Source organism: Notolepis coatsorum (genome assembly GCF_963971535.1).
Source record: "Notolepis coatsorum genome assembly, chromosome: 19".
In the NCBI taxonomy this organism is placed as follows: Eukaryota; Metazoa; Chordata; class Actinopteri; order Aulopiformes; family Paralepididae; genus Notolepis; species Notolepis coatsorum.
In genome coordinates, this window is record NC_140183.1 from 24495048 (window position 1) to 24518246 (window position 23199).

At 44.5% G+C, this 23199-nt stretch overlaps 1 protein-coding gene across 1 annotated transcript in view; it reads right to left on the minus strand.

Annotated features, from left to right (window-relative positions):
• Positions 1 to 17998, minus strand: part of LOC311246787 (E3 ubiquitin-protein ligase TRIM71-like) — a gene marked incomplete at both ends in the record, with an annotated part of 46658 nt that extends 28660 nt beyond the window's left edge. The window contains one exon of the mRNA XM_084337036.1: positions 17276 to 17998. Coding sequence (XP_084193162.1) covers positions 17276 to 17998 — 723 coding nt within the window. The remainder of the gene's footprint in view (positions 1 to 17275) is intronic.
• Between the last annotated feature and the right edge of the window lie 5201 nt (positions 17999 to 23199).

Consider the following 23199-nt stretch of genomic DNA (forward strand, 5'->3'; position numbering starts at 1 on the left):
CTCCTGCCACCCCACTGTCTCACTGCATCCCTCCTGCCACCCCACTGTCTCACTGCATCCCTCCTGCCACCCCACTGTCTCACTACATCCCTCCTGCCACTGTCTCACTGCATCCCTCCTGCCACCCCACTGTCTCACTGCATCCCTCCTGCCACTGTCTCACTGCATCCCTCCTGCCACCCCACTGTCTCACTGCATCCCTCCTGCCACTCCACTGTCTCACTGCATCCCTCCTGCCACCCCACTGTCTCACTGCATCCCTCCTGCCACCCCACTGTCTCACTGCATCCCTCCTGCCACCCCACTGTCTCACTGCATCCCTCCTGCCACTGTCTCACTGCATCCCTCCTGCCACTGTCTCACTGCATCCCTCCTGCCACCCCACTGTCTCACTGCATCCCTCCTGCCACCCCACTGGAGCCAACGGTCCAAAGCCAGGAGGTAGAAGTAAAACATCTGTCTGACAGGACTGTCATATTAGCCTACAGTATGTAAATAGAAAGGTGTGTTGAGGAAAACAGATGTTTTGAACTAGACTCAGCGGATGTCAAACATAAACAGACCCACACAGAGATAGAAACAGAGAGAAAGAGAGATAGACACATTATGTGCCGACACACACACACACACACAGATAGAAACAGAGACAGACACACACACACCCACACAAGATAGAAACAGAGACACACACACAGATGGAAACAGAGACAGACACACACACACAAGATAGAAACAGAGACAGACACACACACAAGATGGAAACAGAGACAAACAGAGACACACACACACACACATAGAAAGAGACACACAAACAAATGCATGCATGCACGCACACATACACAAAACATACACACACATGCGCACACACACACACACACACACACACACACACACACACACACACACACACACACACACACACACACACACACACACACACACACACACACACACACACACACACACACACACACACACACACACACACACACACACACACATAGATGAGTCACCTTGTACTTTCCGTTCTTCCTCACAGTCTAGATGTTTCTTCCTGCAGGTCAAACAGCCTATTTTTTTTCTTTTTTTTTATCTACTTTTTCTCCCCATTTTTCTATTTTTCTCCCGTCCCCAATTCCGTATCGTCCAATTCTACCCTCCCCTGTCTCGAACGTTGTTAGGCCATGCCTCCCACAAGCCGGCTGCAATGTGGACGAAGCCTTGCATCACGTGTCCCCTCCGGTACACGAGGAGGCAGCCGTCGCATCTTTTCACCTGCACAGCGCGATCTCTCAGCGGCGAGGGTCTGCGTGGGAGGGACACTCCGCCCCCATCGCTTCCTGATTCTACTGCGCAGGCAGGCGCACCAACCGACCTGTAGGAGTCGCTGTCCACAACGTCCGATCCCCACCCACCAGCTTCCCACCCCCTAATACTGCCAATTGTATTAGTATGAACGACCAGCCAAGCTGGTAGCAACGCTGAGAGCTGGGCTCGAACCCAGCATCTCCTGCGTTGGTGGCGAGCGCCTTGCCCACTGCGCCACCTAGCCGCCCAGGTCAAACAGTCTCTCCACATACAGACACGTTCCACCAGACCTGCTTCTCCCTGCTGCTCTGGCTGCACACTGTTCTATACAATACAATGCAATGTCTGCCACACAGAACTGTAAGTGATTCTCAGTCAAATCAACAATCAGTCAATTGACCTGATGCACCTTAAGACGGCAGCTATAGAATGTGTGTTGATGTTCTCATGGGAACCAGAGTTGGTTTGACACCTAGGATTAGAAGAGGAGGATGGGTTGGGACTAGGGATGCTCGATATTGGCTTTTTTACCGATACCGATATACCGATATTGTCCAACTCTTAATTTCCGATACCGATATCAACCGATATCAACCGATACCAATATATGCAGGGTTCCCCCCCCCCCCCCCCCCCCCCCCCAAAAAATGGAATAATTTCAGGTAATTAACATTACATATCTCTTGTTGTGGAATTAACACAACATTATGCATACTTTTGACAATAAATAAAATCTGAATTTGTTCTTACTTGCTTGCCTGGGTAAATAAAGGTTATAGAAATGTAAAAAAAAATAAAAAGATATTTTTTTTTTAAACCGATACCGATATTTTACGATATCACATTTTAATGCCGATATCGGCCAATAATATCGGTAGGCCGATAATATCGGACATCCCTAGTTGGGACGTCTGGGTGGCATAGAGGTAAAAGCACTTGCCTCCACAATTGTTACGCTCTCCCAGTGAAACTCCTCACTGTCAGGTAAAAAGACCGTCAGGTGGCTGTTGACTACACCCTCCCTAGACCGACAGTAGGGTAGTCTACACCCTTCCTAGACCGACAGTAGGGTAGTCTACACCCTCCCCAGACCGACAGTAGGGTAGTCTACACCCTTCCTAGACCGACAGTAGGGTAGTCTACACCCTCCCCAGACCGACAGTAGTGTAGTCTACACCCTCCCCAGACCGACAGTAGGGTAGTCTACACCCTCCCCAGACCGACAGTAGTGTAGTCTACACCCTCCCCAGACCGACAGTAGGGTAGTCTACACCCTCCCCAGACCGACAGTAGTGTAGTCTACACCCTCCCCAGACCGACAGTAGGGTAGTCTACAACATCCACCCCAGACCGACAGTAGTGTAGTCTACACCCTCCCCAGACCGACAGTAGGGTAGTCTACAACATCCACCCCAGACCGACAGTAGTGTAGTCTACACCCTCCCCAGACCGACAGTAGGGTAGTCTACAACATCCACCTCAGAGCGACAGTAGGGTAGTCTACACCCTCCCCAGACCGACAGTAGTGTAGTCTACACCCTCCCCAGACCGACAGTAGGGTAGTCTACACCCTCCCCAGACCGACAGTAGGGTAGTCTACACCCTCCCCAGACCGACAGTAGTGTAGTCTACACCCTCCCCAGACCGACAGTAGGGTAGTCTACACCCTCCCCAGACCGACAGTAGTGTAGTCTACACCCTCCCCAGACCGACAGTAGTGTAGTCTACACCCTCCCCAGACCGACAGTAGGGTAGTCTACACCCTCCCCAGACCGACAGTAGGGTAGTCGACTACAACATCCACCTCAGAGCGACAGTAGGGTAGTCTACATATTTAGAGCTAGCCTCCCTAGGATGAGAGATTCATAAAGCTATATTTGAGGATCAAGTCAAGTCAAGTCAAGAGTTTTAATTGTCACGGCATACAGGTATACAATGAAATGCGGGTGGTCTTGCCCGCAACGATGTGCAATACAGTGGTACAACATATAATAGAATCAAAAATGAAAAAACAACATTGTGCAGTAAACAGGTAACAGGTAACATGGAGTGACATCTCGGTATCTGTACATAGTTATTTACAGAGCATATGGGACATGCTAGTTAGCTTTGGTAGTGCAATACACTGTTCCTGTTATTCTAATTTAAAGTGTCCTTTCCTTTGGCCATAAGTGTGCGTGTGTGCGACATGAGTGTGTGCCCGCTCATGTTAAAGTGGATACCCAATATTGAGATATTGTATGAGACAAAAGCCTAGGTTTTATATTATGTGCTCATAAGCCTGTTTTCATACAAGGTCATAGTTTCCTAATCTATATGAAACCACTGGAACTAGATGACAGCAGTGTTCAGACTTTGTGGTAATAAAGATTTTTCCCATTTCAGACAACGGTGGTGATATAACGTCTGGACTCTAATCAGGTTACATAAGACCTGAGATCTATTAGCCTGCTAGACTGGGGCCCCAGTCTGCACTGGTCTTGAGTCCATTCCACATGCTAACTGACACATTCCTCAGGACAGCCAATAGGAAGCAATTCTCTCTCTCTCTCTCTCTCTCTCTCTCTCTCTCTCTCTCTCTCTCTCTCTCTCTCTCTCTCTCTCTCTCTCTCTCTCTCTCTCTCTCTTGACAAGCTAAGTTGACCCACTATTAAAATAGATAATAAAATACATTTGTATTTAATTTAAAGATTGATATAAATACATTTTATATTATTGTTGTTGTTATTGTTGTTGTTGTAGCTATAGTTGTTGTTGTTGTTGTTGTAGTTGTAGCTATAATTATTATTATTGCTGTTGTTGTGGTTGTTTTAACATGTTATGCCTTGACAAGGCTTAGGGGGGATTTGAGGTCAGCGCTGACATGACTACAGCAGACAAACACCACGGCAACTGTGAGCCGGTAACCTCTGACCCCACGCCTGGAGGGGGGAAAAGAAGCAGACAACAGGAACGCTGAACTGGGGTTGATCCGCCATGACCCCGTCTAGTAACGGAGGTCAACCAGAGAGAGAGAGAGAGAGAGAGAGAGAGAGAGAGAGAGAGAGAGAGAGAGAGAGAGGATAACACACAACAACACTGAATGGATCAACGTTAGCTGATGTCTGAAGTCTGGCTTAATCTCATAGACCAGACAACTGTCTGAATAGCTTTGATAATAGCAAGATCCTGGAATTAGTAAAAGAGAATCTAACAAACAAAATAAGCTTATATTTTATTTATAACAAAACACAACATAACTGTGCCCTAATGAAAACGCTCAAGGAAGAAACTCAATCCCATTGTCAAAAGAAAGTCTAACATGCCTATAGATACTATGGAACTACACAATATGTATTACATGGCCCACAATGGCCCCTTGATGTGAGCTTCAGGTATTGCCAATACAGATGCACCACAAGTCCACTGTGTAGATACAGTGTTTCCCTAGGATTTTTTTCAGGGGGGGTGGTAGGAAACTACTATTTACAACCAGTGTCAGAGCGAGCGCACTCAAGTTGTTTGGAAATTCTGAGGGCTCAGAGTGCACACTGGACGCTCTGACCGAAGAGTCAGTTTATCAGAGCGGAGCAGATTTTCAGAGTGAATTTATTAACTCACCTTAACTAGGGCCCTATGAAATCAGTTTTCTTTTTTCGGATATGAATTTTCCTGTTTTCGGATTTCTCGGTTTTTAATTTTCCTGTTTTCAGATTTCTCTGATTTTATATTTTTTCCTTTGGATTTAACAAAAATAAAACATACAAAATTATGTTTTTAACTAACTTTTCTGTAAACAGTGCCAGTGCAGTTCAATGTTCAGTGCCAGTTCAGTTATGAGGTTTCTTTTTTTTTTATTCAGTTCAGTTCAATGCAGTTCAACTGCCAGTGCAGTGCAATAACTAAATAATAATTAAATAATTAAATACTAAATAATCATTTGTTTAAAATAAATCAGAAAATATCAGATTTTAGAATATCATTAAGTCAACTATCCAGTTATTTTTAATAGCGTAACGTGTGGCTACTTGAAGGAGAGAGAGAGAGAGAGAGACTGCGACTGAGACTCGTTAAGTCATTGAGTGCGCTCCGTTGTCTCTGAATGGATTTGGTAGCTTTTTTCTGCATCTCCGTACACCGTGCCGCACCACCGTTTTAAAGTCGTAGTGAAGATTGATTTATATGAAAACCGATGTATGTATAATTTAGCTAGCTCGCTAACATTACTGTGAATAAAGCAAGCTTTAATTAAAAAATTATAATAATAACATGTATATATGTATGCGGGCCGCCCCTTCAAGGCAATGGTAGGGGAAACACTGATATAGATAGATGCTACATACCCTATATGGTCCCTAATGGTACCACAACCCACCGTGTAGATAATAATAACTTTATTTGTATAGCACTTTTCATACAGAAGTTGCAGTTCAAAGTGCTTCACAACAGTAAAAAATACAGGCATAAGCGAGCATAAAAAAGATAGAGAGGTAGCAAGGTAAGGTAAATCACAGTGTTTCACATTAGGATCTAGCATCCCAATAGGCCTTTCTGTTTACAATAATACAAATAATAAAAATTGTTTAAAATGATTCAGTTTGGGCTTCCGGTTTCCGCTCAGGTCGGATGGCTGTGTGATTTTTTCGAGCTCCGCGACCACTTCACATTAATCATTATAACGACGTTAATTTCACGCCATACGCTCATAGGACACATTGTAAGGATGTCCAAACAAATACCGAACCCGACTGGAACGTTAAATGAGGAAGACAGAGATTTTATCAGAACTTTATTCCGTGTGGAACTTGAAGCTAGCACGCTGAAGCTAGCTAACAGATTGGACTCGTTCCAAGCAGAGCTAGCGAGCGTGACCACGCGGCTCTCGGGAATGGAAGAGGAGATAACCACGGTTAAGACTAACTTTGAGTTCAACTCCACCGATGTCTCAGCTATAAAAGACAAGATGCTTATTTATGAACAGAAGTTGGCCGACCTAGAGGACCGAAATAGAAGATGCAATATCCGAGTCTACGGCTTACCCGAAAACGCCGAGGGTGATGCGCCGATTCAATACCTGGTACGGATGATTCCCAAGTGGTTCCCGTCCATCGACCCTCCGGAGATTGAGCGTACCCACAGAATCTTCAGAAACGGTCCCCCGGAGAAGGGTGAACGTTCCCGCGCCTTCATATTCTGCTGCCTGCGTTTCACTGCACGCCAGGCTCTTCTTCGAGAGGCCAGGAAGCACCCTCCAACCATGGGTAACCACCCCCTCAGATTCGCAGCGGACTTCAGTGATTACACCGCCAAACGTTGCAGAGCCTTATTTCAGGCTATGGGCTACGCTCGTGAAAAGGGCATTGAAGTTTTCCTACTCTACCCAGCAACTTTGAAAGTCAAGATGGGCCACGGAGTTGTTACATGCAACCGCCTGTTCACCTCGCCGGCCGAGGCGGAGCGCTTCCTACGGCGCGTCATGGTGGCCTTCCCGGCCGAGGGGGACGAGCCGGCCTCGGCGGAGCAGACTACGGGCATCGCGGAATAACAGGCCCCGGAGCCTGAGTGTGCTAAGTACGAAGCGTGCTTATTCTCCGGCTCTCCAAGCTAACACTATCGTTACCACTCGCCTACCGCAGCTTTTCGGACCAACAGAACGGTAACGCTCAAGGTTTATCTCCGCTGTATTATCTCAGCAACAGGTATGCATATTGACTATTTTCAAGTATAACTCAGACGACCTGTGTTTTTTGTCGCCTTCACTTTAAACTTCGCATTGAACTGCGCATATACTTCTGCTCTCTGTTGAGCGAAGTGGGTTCTTTTTTCTAATTGTTAGAATATACCTTACAAGTTTTTGGTATGGTTAAGTAAGTTACATAATGTTGTTTCAAGTTTCAAGTTTTCAAGTTTCTTTAATAGTTGTCATACAGAAGTACAGAATACTTTTGTACAAAATGCTTCTTACTGTTGCGCTCCAGAGACTGTGCATGACAAGATAAGTATGAAATAAAAACATAGTAAAAATTAGAAGTAAAAAAAAAGGTCACAGTGTTCAGTTTAGACATATGTACAATGTTCGTAGACGTAGTTACCATACAATATACAATACTGTGCAGTGTACTAATATACAATACTATATAGTGCAAGGCATAAATGGACGAGGTGCAGTTTAGGTACAATTCACAGTAGGTGTACGAGTTGTAGTGCAAATCCTTTATCAATAAATATAAAGTGTAAGTGTGTTTGTGTGATCTAAAGTGTGGAGAGTGGGTGCTGCAGTGTGTTGTTTGTTTGAGTGAGTGTGTGCGTGTGGGTGTGTGTGCTGTGTGCATTTGATGGTTGTTGCATAGTGATTATTGTTCGTTTAGCGATTATTGTTCGTTTAGCAGCCTGATGGCCTGGGGATAGAAGCTCCTTCTGAGTCTTTCTGTGCTCGCCATAAGACTCCGGTATCGCTTGCCTGACGGCAGCAGTTCAAAGAGGCAGTTGTTCGGGTGGCTCGAGTCCTTAATAATTCTCTTAGCCTTCCCCTTGCACCGCTTGTTGTAAATGTTCTGGAGGGTGGGAAGCCCCCCTCTAATTGTGCGTTCGGCTGAACGTGTCACTCTTTGTAGTCTGCTACGGTCTTGTGCAGTGCTATTCCCAAACCAGGAGGTGATGTTGCCGGTCAGGATGCTCTCTATTGTACATGAGTAGAAGTTCCTAAGGATCTTCTGACTGACTTGGAACTTCCTTAGGCGCCTGAGGAAGTAGAGGCGTTGTCGTGCCTTCTTCACAACACTGTCAATGTGTGTGGTCCATGTCAAGTCCTCGGATATGTGGGCTCCGAGGTACTTGAAACTGTTCACTCTCTCAACTGGTGCCCCGTCGATGCTGAGGGGGCTGTAGTCCTTGACCCCCGACCTCCTGAAGTCCACAATCATCTCTTTTGTTTTGCTGACGTTCAGGGAGAGGCAGTTCTCCTGACACCACTGTGACAGGTTCTCTACCTCTTCCAGGTAGGCCCTTTCGTCGTTGGCAGAGATCAGGCCCACCACTACTGTGTCATCAGCAAATTTGATGATGGTGTTGTTGTTCCGCTGTGCTACGCAGTCATGTTGTGGTTGTTATGCTCGGTCATAGTGGCCAACTGATGTTTGATCGATATTGGACAATTTTTCTGATGGGGGGGAGGGAATGGGGGGTGCGTTGCTTTTTGTTTTTGTTTTCATTCGACTCGCTCTATTTTATTTTATTTTTTACGCTCATGCTCGGAACTCAATAGGACCTTAACGAGTGGATATGTGACTGTTGTAATGCTCTACTCCAAACGAATTACAATCAATCATACTGTAGCCCTTTTAGACTATGGCTAATTTAAATATCTTGATCTGGAATACAGGGGGTCTTAATACACAGCAGAAAAGTGTATTAACTTTTCTAAAAAGGAAGGAAGTGGACCTTGCTTTACTGAGTGAAACGCACCTTTTAATGGCTGATAATGCAAGACTGGCAAATAGATTTGACCATAACATAAGTTCTTCTTCTTTTAGCACCAAGTCCAGAGGGGTAACCATAATAGCGAAGCGGAATTTGAACATTAGATGTGTGGTCTGATGCAGATGGTCGAATTACTATTGCTAAAATTGAATACTCTAACCGAAAAATTGCTCTGATCTCTGCATATGCCCCTAATTTGTATGACGCTAACTTACTCACTGCAGCTATGTTGAAACTACCTGATTACTCGTTTATAGTAGGAGCTGATTTTAATGCAGTATGGGATCCATTGATTGATAAATCAAAACACACTGAAACCTTTGATCAGAAACAAGCTACCACTGCTCTACAGGCCTGGTCCAAGGACACGGGGGTAATTGATATGTGGCGTTCGCTCAACCCATCCATGAGATTACTCTTTTTTCTCTTCGAGACATAAGACCTTTTCCAGAATTGATTATGTTTTTTCTTCCCTGCGTCTCTTTGATAGCTTTGATGTTGACTTAATGCCCATTTATTTTTCTCTCAGTAAAATAACATCCCGCTCCCCTAGATGGCGCTTTAACTCAACGCTGCTGAAAAATGGAGAGTTTAACCTGCAATTTAAAGGGAAGCTCACTGAATTCCTGCAGTTTAATACTGGCTCGGTACAAGATCCCAGATCCCTATGGGATTCTGTTAAGGGTTTTATTAGTAGTAACACTACTCTCTTTGCATCTCCGCAAGGGATGTTTCTCCAAGCTGGTGGAATTGGAAAATCTTCATGCCACGTTGATCTACTCTAGTCGACTGAGGCTTCAAATTAAGGTGGTGAAAAAAGAGATTAACTCCATTTTAAGACAACAATCTGAATTTCAAATGCACAGAAGACAGCACTACTACTTTCACGGCTCCAGGCCTAGCCACCTACTAGCTATGAATATACGAGCCAGTGAACAATTAGCTGATATCCCTTCCATTAAGAACCAACAGGGGGAGGTAACCACCAACCCCAAAAAGATTAATGATACATTTCGCTCTTTTTATTCCAACCTGTACAAGTCAGAGGTGGTCTTTGATCATACTAAGCTGGAGGATCAACTTACCACAGGTCTCAGAAGATGACGCTAAGCGGTTAGCTGCACCTATCACACTAGATGAGCTTAGGGAGGCGATTGCTGATATGCAACGGGGCAAGGCTCCCGGTTGGGACGGCATTCCATCGGAACTCTATCTTGCTTTCTGGGATGTACTCGGTCCCTTATTACTTTCAATGATTTTACACTCAATCGAAGAGGGCAATTTTCCAGAGATGTCAATATGGCGCTTATATCTGTTTTACTCAAGAAAGATAAGGACCCCACCGAATGTGGCAGCTATAGGCCCTTAAATCTCCTCGGAGCTGATCTCAAGCTATATGCCAAGGTTCTAGCCATCCGACTTCAAAGGCATATGACATCTCTAGTTCACCCTGATCAAACTGGCTTTATAAGAGGCCGCCTGGTTACTGACAATATCAGACGGTTACTGCACGTGATTGATGCCAGCAAGGATGTCGCAGTCCCTACAGCTGTCATGTCCTTGGACGCAATGAAGGCCTTTGACAGATTGGAGTGGTCTTATTTGTGGGAAGTTCTTAGAAGGATGGGGTTAGGTGAGGGGTTCATTCATATGATAAAAGTTCTCTACACAGGGCCTTCAGCCATGATCTTATCAGGGAAGTTCTGCTCGCCACTCTTCTCTGTCTCGCGCTCTTCTAGACAGGGTTGTCCTCTTAGTCCCGGACTTTTTGCCTTATCCCTCGAACCTCTAGCTCAATACACAAGACAATCCCAGATTATATCTCCTGTTTCAATTCAGGGCACACATCACCATATCAGCTTATACGCAGATGATGTACTCTTATTTATGCAGAATCCCGCCATCTCTCTACCTCATCTTCTCAGCGTAATAGATGATTTTGGCAGTCTATCCGGCTTTAAGATCAACTGGCCAAAATCTGCCTTTCTTCCACTTAAGAGACTGCGAAGGCTACCATCCTCCCTGAAAACATACTTATGGTGGAGCACTTTAATGTCTTGGGATTTAAATATTCCCCACTATTAGCCAGACGGTAAAGTATAATTACTCCAGCTTGGGTGACAGGATTACGAATGACTTCAACAGGTGGTCAAAATTTAATAATTCATTACAGGCCTGTGCGTCAATAATTCAAATGAATATTTTACCCAGAATTAACTTTATCAGCTCCATGCTCCCGTTACCTCCTCCTGTTGGTTACTGGCAGAAATTGCACTCTGCCTCATATAAATTTGTCTGGAACAACAAATGCCCGCGCTTAAAGAGATCCACTGCCCAGAGGAGTAAACTCGACAGGGTTTAGCATTTCCAGACTTCAAATATTATTTAAGCTTTTTCTTTGAGACCATTGATCACTTGGTTTGACGCTCAAGCAGCCGTATCCTGGCGACCATTGGAGGAGAAGATAGTATCCCCATATAGACTTCAGGATATACCAACATATCAATTAAGCAATGCAATTTACGATTTGGCCCTCTTATCACACATGTGATCCAGACTTGGCGGGACACCCAGAAATTGTGTACTAACCGCCATCGATGGCATACGCGCTCCCCTCTATTTAATAACAATCTACTCCTTATTGGACAACAGCCTATTAGGTACCCTAGATGGGAAAAGAAAGGCATTCACACGTTGGGGGATATCTTTGATAACTCTGGTCTCCGCTCTTTCCAGGATCTATCCAACGGATATGATCTCCCCGGAACTTCCTTTTTCTTTTATTTACAAATAAGGGCAGCTCTGAAGGCTCATGGGGTTCCATGGGACGTTCCACTAGAACATCACCAATTTCACAAATTATTTTATGACAAAGAGACATCGAGAGGCTTCGTTTCTGACTTTTATCGCCATTTACTTATGTCCTCGTATAAAGACTCGTATAAAGAGCTCCTGTTGAGCTCTTTTGGGAAAATGTTACCTCTCAGCTCTCAAATATTTTCTCTCTGACCATACCCGTCTCTCCTTCTGTATTGCTACTGAATGACGTTTCTCAATTACCGACCTCTACACATGTGAAAAGACTGATTCTAGCTGGCCTCACAGCCGCCAAAATGTTTATCGCCTCACGTTGGATACACCCAGACAAACTCTGCCCGAAGGTATGGATTCTCACTTATCTCGATGTGATCTATTTGGAGATATCTACGGCACGTGTTATAGGGGTCAATTAATCTAATATTGCCATCTGGATGGCTGCTGTTGTGAAGCTAAAAGAGCGTATATAGCTGATTACTGAATACTATATTATGTATGTAACTCTTGTTAAGGTCCTGGGATGGGTGGGGGTGGGGGGGAGAGCGAGCGAGCGAGTGTCAAGTGTATATAATCTTTTTTTGCGTTACACCTCGCCAATGAGAGTCTGCGCTGGCAGGCGAAAATATGTGACAGGCTGCTTCCTCGTGTTCCGGAGGGAACACGTGATGCAAGGCTTATATCCCCTCTACAACCGACCAGTGGAGGGCATCGTCGAGCAACGTTTAAGACAGGGGGGGGGGGGGGGGGGGGGGAGAATTGGATACACGAAATTGGGATGGGAGAAAAATAGAAAATAAGGAGAAAAAGTGGATAAAAAAATAAATAAATAGAACGGACATACAACAGGTTATTTAACATACAACAGAGCAGTGCATCAGTAAGAAGTAAAAAGTGTGATAAAATAGTTCAATAGTTCATGCATTCATGATGGAACATAATAGCTAGGGATGCACCGAATATTCGGCCACCGGAAATTATCGGACGAAAATGGTTCAAAAGGGCACTTTCGGCCGAAAGGGTTTTAGCACCGAAAAAATATCACAGAATGTCAAAGAACAGGGTTATGTTCGTAACCTAACGTGTTGTTGTGATGACATAATCAAAACGCGGCTTCAGTCATTACATGCGCAACGTGTAACGTGAGCTCTTCAGTCCTGCATTCTACAGCCGGTGTTATCCTGTGATAACTCCTCTTGCGAGTCGCGCTGATTCTATGTAAACTCCGCGAGCAACGCGCCAAATGTGTCTTTAACATGCTTTATATCCTCGCCATTACTATATGCCCGTCGTAGTTAAAAATGTTTTTGGCTAACGTTAGCTGCTAACTAAGCTATACGTTCCGTTCCTCTTTCACTCGTCTCTCGTAAGCTACGTCATCCCCCGCTAAGAGTCACGGGAGATGTAGTAAATACAACAGTCCTTCCATGTAGGCTAGAACGCCGTGAATTATGACAGTAGCCACTACAGTAACATCATTTTGGGGGGGATCAATAAAGGAATATCTTATCTTATCTTATCTTATCTTAAGTCTGCTATAAGCTATTCTCCCTCTTGTGTGTGTGTCTTTATGCAGATCTTTATGCAGTTTTAAAGCACCGTGGCTTTGTTCTGAATGCACTTTGTTGTAGTTATCCTACACAGAGAAAAGAAAATGCATTTAACTTTAATGCACATTTTGTTGTATGCAAAGAGAAAATGTTTAAATTGTACAATCTTTCAGCAGTCAGTCTGGAATTAATGTATGCATTCAAAAGTGCTGTTTTATGGACCCATAATAGTGATTATTAATATTATTTAAGTTAAGTTTAGCCATAATCATGTATTTTGCCATAATCAGGTAGCTGAACAAAAAAAAAAACATATATATATTTATATTAATATTTTCGGCCTGTTTCGGCATTCGGTTTTCGGCCAACTGTTTCCTATTTTCGGTATCAGTTTCTGCCAAGAATTTCCCATTCGGTTTCCCTAATAATAGCTATGATATAGATTTGATTTCGGGATAATAGCGTATACCTCCCCTACCACAACCCAACGTGTAGATAGGTAGGCAGTGAGAGCCAGCACATCACCATGGTTATTAAGTGGGACCTCTCTTCACTGGTGTTTTGTCAAGTTAGACCCACGACACCTCTGGAAGGCTCAACAGTTAGCTCCAGCATCCCAGAACCACCCCCCTCCATGCTAGCTCTCACTGTCCATGATACCCACATGCAGAACTTCCTTGTGTTATCCTATCCTTATGTCGAAAACAGAACTATTCCTGATACCAATATCACACATGAAACAGCAGCAACAGAGAACAAAAGGAATACTCTTACTCCTCGTTTACTTTGACCCCCAGCTGACTGAATCCACTGACTTCCGACATCTCATTTACCTTCATACAATGTGCTGCATTCATGTTAATAGTGTGAGGAACAGGGAAGCAGATAACATTAAGGAGGCCACGTAATGTAGCTCCGTGGTGGGAGTCGAGCTGGTCAAACTAGAGGTGATGGCAGAGAAGGGGATGAGAATCCCTCCCACCCCCTCTATGACGAGCTAGTCAAGATGAGAAGCACGTTCAGTCACAGACTCATACCCCCCCCGACACTCAACTAACCGACTCGGCCAGTCCTTCATACCAGCGGCCATCAGGCTCCACAACAGTGGGCAGGGACTGCTGCCAGACATCCAACTACAACTACTAGGAACCTAAAAAGGACAATAACACTACCATATGCATACTGCACCTTATGTGTGTTTTTACTACCTGTACCCCCCCCCCCCCCCCCCCCCCATGATGCTATGATGCCCGAATTTCCCCAAGGGAATCAATAAAGGAATATCTTATCTTATCTTAAGTGTTCCCTCATGAAAAGTCATGAGCCTGATAAGATACAGTAAGATAAGATAAGATAATATACTGTAAGATAAGATGGATATTTACTTATCTCCATGGGTAAATGTAGGTGTCAAAGTAGCAACAGGGCAGGGAGAGGAGACTAAAACTCACTTTTTCAATCAATATCTGGAAAAAAAATCTGTCTTTTACTACTATGTACTTTGCTACTATGTCTATACGACTATCTACTATGTACTATGCATATACTACTACCTATATGCTACAGTTTCTACTATGTCTATAGTACTATATCTACTCTGTACTATGCTACTATACCTATATTACTCTACTACCTATGCTAATATGATAAATATGCTTTTATGCACTGAGTGTATTGAATAATCCATCATTAGGTCTTTGTTGACTTTAATCAGTTTGGTTTTCATTATCATTAACCGTTGAGCACAATGTTCATTATCCTTGTTTAGATTGAACACAGTACTCAGATCAGTTTGTGGAGGATAATCACAATGTACAATTGTGAAAAGTGAGAATAGCTTTTATTTCCTTCCTGCGAAATGTCATTTTAATAGTCCTGCTAAACATCTAAAGAAAAAAAAAAGACGGGCGGCTAGGTGGTGCAGTGGGCAAGGCACTCACCTCCAATGCTGGAGACGCTGGGTTCGCCTGTTCGAGCCCAGCGCTCCACATTGCTTTTAGTTTAGCTGGTCGTCCACACTAATACAATTGGCAGTATTAGGGGGTGGGAAACTGATGGGTGGGGATTGGACGTTGTGGACAGCGACTCCTACAGGTCGGTTGGTGCGCCTGCGCAGTAGAATCAAGAAACGACGGGGGCGGCGTCCCTCCAAAGCGCAGACCCCTGACGTTGAAAGATCGCGCTGCGCAGGTGAAAAGATGCAACGGCTGTTACCTCGAGTATGGGAGGGGACTCGTGCTATGTATGACTTAGTCCACATTGCAGCCGGCTTGTGGGAGGCATGAAACAGCGTTCGAGAGAGGGGAGAGTTGAATTGGACGATACAAAATTGGGATGGGAGAAAAAATAGAAAATGGGAGAAAAAAGTGGATAAAAAAAAGAAAAAAAAAAGACTAATCAACTTCAAAGTTTGAAAGTCGGCGGCTGAGTGGCGCAGTGGGCAAGGCGCTCGCCACTAACGCAGCAGATGCTGGTATTGAGCCCAGCTCTCGGCGTTGCTACCGGCTTGGCCGGTCGTCGTACTAACACAATTGGGCAGTGTTAGAGGGTGGGAAAGCCGGTGGGTGGGGATTGGACGTTGTGGACAGCGACTCCTACAGGTCGGTTGGTGCGCCTGTACAGCAGAATCAGGAAGTATCGGGGGTAGCGTGAGCCTCTCACGCGTTACTCCTCGCCACTGAGAGATCGCGCTGTTCAGGTGAAAAGATGCGACAGCTGCCTCCTCGTGTACCGGAGGGGACACGTGATGCAAGGCTTGGTCCTCACTGCAGCCGACCAGTGGGAGGCATAGTCTAGCAACGTTCGAGACAGGGGAGGGGAGAATTGGAAATACGAAATTGGGATGGGAGAAAAATAGAAAATGGGAGAAAAAGTTGATACAAAAAAAAAAGTTTGAAAGTTGATTATGAATCGGTCTCGATCGAATAATCAATCACTCTGACACATCTCTTAATTTACACCTTTTTCATTAGAAAGTCATGTGACCTGCGGGGGCTGTGACAGGGGCTGTGGCGGAGCCACAGGTAGAACTGAGAGGTTCACAGTAAAACTCTGCTGGTCTCACTATGCTGCTATTGTTTGACCTTTACCTGTCAAGGATTTCCTCTTGCCCTTTCCCGAAAACCAAAACAAACGTGACCGACGTGTAGACACACCTTTTACAGACACAAAATAAGAGAAAATTATTTGAGCTCAGTCAGTCAACTAGAGAATGACAGCATGTTGTCTATAGTGTTAGTCTTGTATCAAGAGCTCAGTCAGTCAGCTAGAGCAGTGTTTCCCAACCGGGGGTACGCGTACCCCTAGGGGTACGTGGGTGGTCCCCAGGGGGTACATGAAAAGATTTTAAAAATGAAAAAGAAAAAATAATAATAATAATCTTCTGCAGGGGGGCTAGACTCTAGCTGACTGACTGAGCTCTTGGTACAAGACTAACACTAGACAACATGTTTTCATTCTCTAGCTGACTGACTGAGCTCTTGATAACAAGGACTAACACTAGACAACATGTTTTCATTCTCTAGCTGACTGACTGAGCTCTTAAGACTAACACTACACACTAGACAACAAGTTTTCATTCTCTAGCTGCTAGAGAATGAAAACATGTAGTCTAGTGTTAGTCTTGTATCAAGAGCTCAGTCAGTCAGCTAGAGATTAGAGAATGAAAACATGTAGTCTAGTGTTAGTCTTGTATCAAGAGCTCAGTCAGTCAGCTATAGAGAATGGATTTGTGAATATGATTCTGATGCCAGAGATGTGCTTGTACTTTTCCAGGGGGAGGAAAGTGTAATAATTAATCATCTACTTTAAAAGTGTATACAAGATAATAATGACTGATTAGTAGACAAAGGGGTGTGGGGGCTAATAGCAGTGGATATATTGCATGTAAGCTTCAACTTAAGGGGCAGTAAATGGTCAATTACAAATAATTGGTGTATTTCTGGCGGACCAGTTGTTCTTGATGTCTACATGTTCTACCGGTGTGAGCCGACGTCTGTCAGCGTTTGAAAAGGGGCCACACCGGCAAAAGTGACATGCTTGGCGTTCCGTTCCATCACGTCACGTGATCAACTCAAACTGGAAAATAAAGCGAGTTCTCCGGCTATTTGTGACCCGTTGTTGTAACGTACAGCCATAATACTCACCGCATTCTCGTGCTGATGGCAGAAGTTCACACTGTCCTGCCAGGAGGAGGAGGAGGAGGGGAGCAGCAGGGAGTGGGCAAGAGTCTGGGTGACAGGGGGGCTGTAGAGGTGGGATAGATTTATACTCTCCACTAATCTCTCTATGAAATGATCTTTGGTCAACCGGACCCTCTGGTGAGCCTTCACACAGTTGTCACAGAGGTATTCCTGACAGTCATGGCAGTGGGCTGAAGCTGGGTTCTCCTCCTCATCACAGGAGCTGCACTGGGGAGGAGGAGGAGGGGGAGGAGGAGGCTCGCTGAAGTGGCGCAGGGCTTTGAAAACATTAACGAGACCACCGGCCCCCCCACCGCAGCCAGTCTCGGTCTCTTCCTCCGGACCGGGACCCGGGGAGCCCCCCTGCAGGAGGTCGTGGAAGAGGAGACCTGACGGGAAGGCATCAAGTCCCGCTGCTGCAGACAGTAACACCTTGTGATCACAAGTGGGGCAGTTCAGTTTGAGGGGGTCACCCCGGCTCCTCTGACCCTCCAAGCAGCGGCTGCAGAAGGCGTGGAGGCAGGGGAGGACGCGGAGTCTTCTGGAGGAAGAGGTGGAGGAGCAGGAGGTCTGAGAGGAGGAGGAGGAGGAGGACGTAGATGAATTTGAGGAGGTTGGAGCAGAACATCCACACAGTTCTTTGCACAAGAGACATGCTTGTATGTCAGAATAGGGAAATGTAGCCATTTGTTCTGAAACGCAGCGTTGACACACGAATGTCAGTCAAATAACGCGCCACGAGTTATTGACCGACCACAATGAAATAAAATAAAAAGGCGGGGCTATTTAAGCTCTCCAATACAATTATGATTATTATTATTATTATTTAGAAAATAAGAAAAACACAATTAACGTTTCTAATTAAATAGATCCCGTCTGACAAACGACTAATGTTATTTTGACTATCTAAAATACTTTATAGCGCATAATTTAAAAATAAATTCGTTACGCCTATATATGTTAAACATTGTAACATTTAAATTAGTTATATTTAACGATCCGTCGTTGTGTGAAAACTAATAATGTTCAAATCGTTGTACGCGACTTCTCCGCTCCAGACAGCGGCAGGACAGGCGCGGTGCGCGCGCATAGCGCCAAGGAAAGCCGCTCAGCAGTTTGCTGAAAATGTCCTCACGCTTCTCCCTTCTTCATTATTATACATCATTTTAACAATCTTCCTAAAAAATTATATTTTCCGAGGGTCCCACTTTCCTTGAGCTTCCATTCACTTGAGAGCAATATCCTTCCATCCGTCCGTCCGTCTCCCGTCACGTCAGTCCCGTGCCATGAAGTCTTCCATTCAATGTCCATTTGCGCCCATGTCCCTTTTTTTCCTTTTTTTTTTTTTTTTTACGCACGTTGGACCTGGCGACCGGCTACGTTATGTACCAGTAACCACACAAGTAGCAAAGCACGAGTTGAGTTAGTAGATCCAGTGGATCCATTCTGATCACAGACCTTCAGTAGGACTTCCGCCCTCAGTAACGGGAGGGGGGCGCGGCTTGTAGCGGAGAGGGGGCGCGGCTGGCTCTGTCGTGGCCATTTGATCCCAATGGCCAATAGCCCTTCAATTTACCTTTCTCCCTCTGGCATATTCTTAACCACCCAATGAAACGCCGTGAGATAATGCCTTGAATGGAACGATGCTCCAGCGGGATGGGCTCAGTGACCCGACCTTTCTGAGCACAGTACCAACTGATGGCGAATTAACTGCATTTTATATGGAGATTTTATCCGAAGGCTTTTACAACTTAAGCCTCAGTCTGTGTATATACTCTTACACATGTATATACTCTGTCAGGATCTATGGGTAACAGACCCATATCGTATATGTCACAAATGTAACAGTACTAAATACCTGTATGTCATGTATGTCCCTATGCCATACATCATGTATGTTGTGTATGTCATAAATGTCACTATGAATTGAAAATGGGGGACCCTGATGTAATCAAGCCAAAAGTCTTTCCCTGGTCTGCATCCCCTTAACAATTGTGTGTATATTGAGCCGTACTGTATTGTACCAATTCTGCAATCTGTTAAATAAGGTTTTCATTCATTCATTCAGTCTCACTCACACATTCACACACTGATGGCGGAGGCGACCACGCAAGGTGCCAACCTGCTCATCGGGAGCAGTTGTTAGGGGTTACGTTTCTTGCTCAAGGATACTTCGACACGCTGACGGGAAGAGCCGGAATCGAACCTTCCGACTACCAGACGACCGCTCTGCCCCCTGAACTACTGTCACCGCCGGGACGGGGTATCCTTGAAGGGCTGGTGGAGAGGCCGAGTTTTAAGGGCCCTTTGGCCTTTAAATCCCTTCTGTTCCATGTTCAGGCCTGTAAAGAGACAATTGCCATAATTATGATATGCAATATTATTAATTTTATAACATAATTACGCACTAATTATGCACCCATGGACAACATGAATATCTCCAGAGGTCCTGGTATAGCCTAATCTTGCCATGAGCAAATTGTGCTCTGGCTCCATGTATCACTTCGGATATGAAATGGATGTATACAAAAATAACAACACAAATAGTCTCAGCTTAGATTTGTGGAACCCTAGTCCCATTTCTTGAATGAATGAATGAAAGAAAACTTTATTTAACAGATTGCAGAATGGGTACAATACAGTACGGCTCAATACACACAATTGTTAAGGGGATGCAGACCAGAGAAAGACGTTTGTCTTGTTTACATCAGGGTCCCCCATCTTACTAATTATGTTGTTGGTAGAGTCCTTTCTCAGCACAATGCATAGTTCTGCATAGTTAGCACATGGGGTACAGCTTCTTCTGTACAAACTGAAAGTGAGTCTCAATCAGCTTATACTTAGTATAAGTGGTAATTAGTAATGGTTTATTAGTCATCTAAATGCCTAGTATTTCAGAAATTATAGGGATAGTTTAGACTGTTTGACATTATAAGTGGTATGAAATACTTGTCAGTAATGTAATTTATGTATAACTAACTATTAGCTTACTTACTGAGTCCAGTGGTCAAAGTTCTGGCCAGGTTCTGAGGGAACCAGGAAGCTTCAGACAGGGAGCAGACAGGGTCTTGCAACAAAAAAACATTGGATCCACACCACAACATGCATAGTATATATATATATATATATATATATATATATATATATATATATATATATATATATATATATATATATATATATATATATATAGTAACTGCACACACACTCCTGAGGCATAGAAACACTGGGGCTATAGTTCTAAGACATCATGTCTGTCTGAAGCATATAGGAAACACTGGGGCTATAGTTCTAAGAAATCATGTCAGTCTGAAGCATACTGTAGGAAACCCGTTACCGGTTACCCGTCGGTAGTGTGATAGTAAAGGGTTAACCTTCTGTAGTGCGGCAATGAAAGGGTTAAGCTTCCCGGTTCGCTCAGAACCAGGCCAGAACTACGTCCATTACACTACGGGCAAGTATTTCATACCACTTAACGTCGAAAAATCATAACTATCCCTTTAACCTGTCAATTTGAGTGTGAATAAACCTTGAACCTTGAACCTCCAAAAAACAATCTGATTTATGGTCCTAACCATTATAGGCGCATTAGGCTCCGGCTCTGGGGGGCTCCCCACTAACTATGTCAGGACCACATCCCTGGCCCGTTCAAAGGGGGCCAGCAAAATCAACACTTCTCACACAGGGCCAACCCCAAGCCAGGTGCTCCCTTGAACATTAATCTCTTCTAAAAAGCTTGGAATCAGAACTGAGCTAAATGATCCTACTTCCAGACACTGACCTGGCTCTTTTGTTGAAGTGGTAATTTCCTGACTGAGAGAGAGAGAGGGGGGGGGGGTGTAACCGGGATTGTTGGGTGGAGTGAGACACAAGAGATGGATATCATTTTTTATTATTATTATAAACATCATTAATATTATCTTTTTTCCTGCCTGCACCTCCCCCATGCTGCCTGATTGTCCCCAAAGGGATTAATAAAGGAACACTTTATTACCGTTTACTGACTGTTAACTAGGATTGTATTGGGGATTGTATATATTTGGGAAGCAAACCTGTGCTCTTCTAGCTCTCTCACATGATACCAATAACGTTTTGGAAAACACAAGACAATGTATACTGTATGTGTGTGTGTGTGTGTGCGTGTGCGTGTGTGTGTGTGTGTGTACACACCAGGGCTAGATCCACAAAGAATGGATTGCACGGTGCTAATTGCACCCTTACTTACAATTCATTATGAATTGAAAATGGGGGACCCTGATGTAAACAAGACGTAAGTCTTTCTCTGGTCTGCATCCCCTTAACAATTGTGTGTATTGAGCCATACAATTGCCGTACGGTTGGTGCATTTAATGTGTATGACCGTCAGTCACTCATAGACATTGGATTAAGGAACACTTACCAACTGGATTGCTCTCTGGATTGGCTCGCCGAACAACAACAGTGGCCTGCTGAGATCTTGGGTAGAAACAACATCGGCCCACGCAACAAAGGAGGCATACGGCAAGGAAGGAGAGCTGGTGTCCGAGAAAGACTGCGATCCAGGAGGCGCAAAACGCCATTGCCTCCTGGATATGCATATTGTTGGCCAATGTGCAATCAATCGAAAATAAACTGGACGACATCAGAGCTAGGATTCAATTCCAAAGAGACATTAGGGACTGTAATGTTCTCTGCTTCACCGAGACATGGTTGACGCCGGACGTCCCAAACCACGCCATTCAACCGGCCGATCACTTCTTCATCCACCGTAAAGACCGCACGGAGGAAGATTCTGGTAAAAAGCGTGGAGGTGGAATAGCCTTCATGTTGAATAACAAGTGGTGTTATCCAAGCAACGTGAAGGAGCTCACAAACCACTTCTCCCCAAACCTGGAGTATATAACCATCAAGTGCTGACCATTCTTTCTCCCGAGAGAATTAACGTCAGTCATTCTGATCGGAGTGTATATTCCCCCCCACGCAAACACTGGAGTCGCGCTTTCCATGCTTCACGACGAGGTAAACAAACTCCAAGCAGCTATGGTTGACGCTGCTATTTTGGTTGAGGGTGATTTTAATAGCGCTAATATGAGAAAAGTGTTGCCAAATTTCTATCAGCTATACATTGCGCTCCATCATGCGTGAAGGAAAGGGGGGGGGGTCGTTTATGATTCCTTGATTGTCACTAACGGCTTTCTTTAGTACGACACCATACGTTGATCGGATAGATTGCAAGGAAATAAATGGACAATCGAGCTGGAATTAACGTTAGATTCCTCTTACCTGTGGCCGATGCGTCTGGTGAAAAAAAAATCCAATTATTTGATGTCGATCTGCTATATCCATTTTCCGTTTGTATGACGCAATAAACGGCGAAAGCATATTGATTCTTGCGTCTCAAAAGCGATCCCATGCACTCGAGTGTGTATCTTAATCCACGTTACAAGATATCTCTGTCGGAGGATTTTCCCCGATGCACAGAGCGCCACATCCAGTTTAGAGTGGAGTGCAACTCGCCCGAAATCCACCAGGCGGCGGTATTGAGGCGTTGAAATATCAGACAGGGTCCAGCTGGCTCCCGGAGCCTTCCTGTATGAATTATGAATGCCAATAGCGAATAAAGGAAATAACGATCATAAAAACGAGTAAACTCATTGTTGGCGCTATTCGATTGGCGGGCAATAACGATTTTGGCGCAAGATGTGTTAAATAAACAACACACTGTAGCACCCACTATACCCACTTTAGACACTAAAGCACTTTAGCACCGTGCAATCCATTCTTTGTGGATCTAGCCCCAAGTCTTAGGCCACCTGAAAGAAAGGTTTACTTTAAAGCTATAGTATGGCATTTATCTGGGCAGTGTTTATTTGCTCACAAAAACATGAGGCTATGTAACATTGGAATAA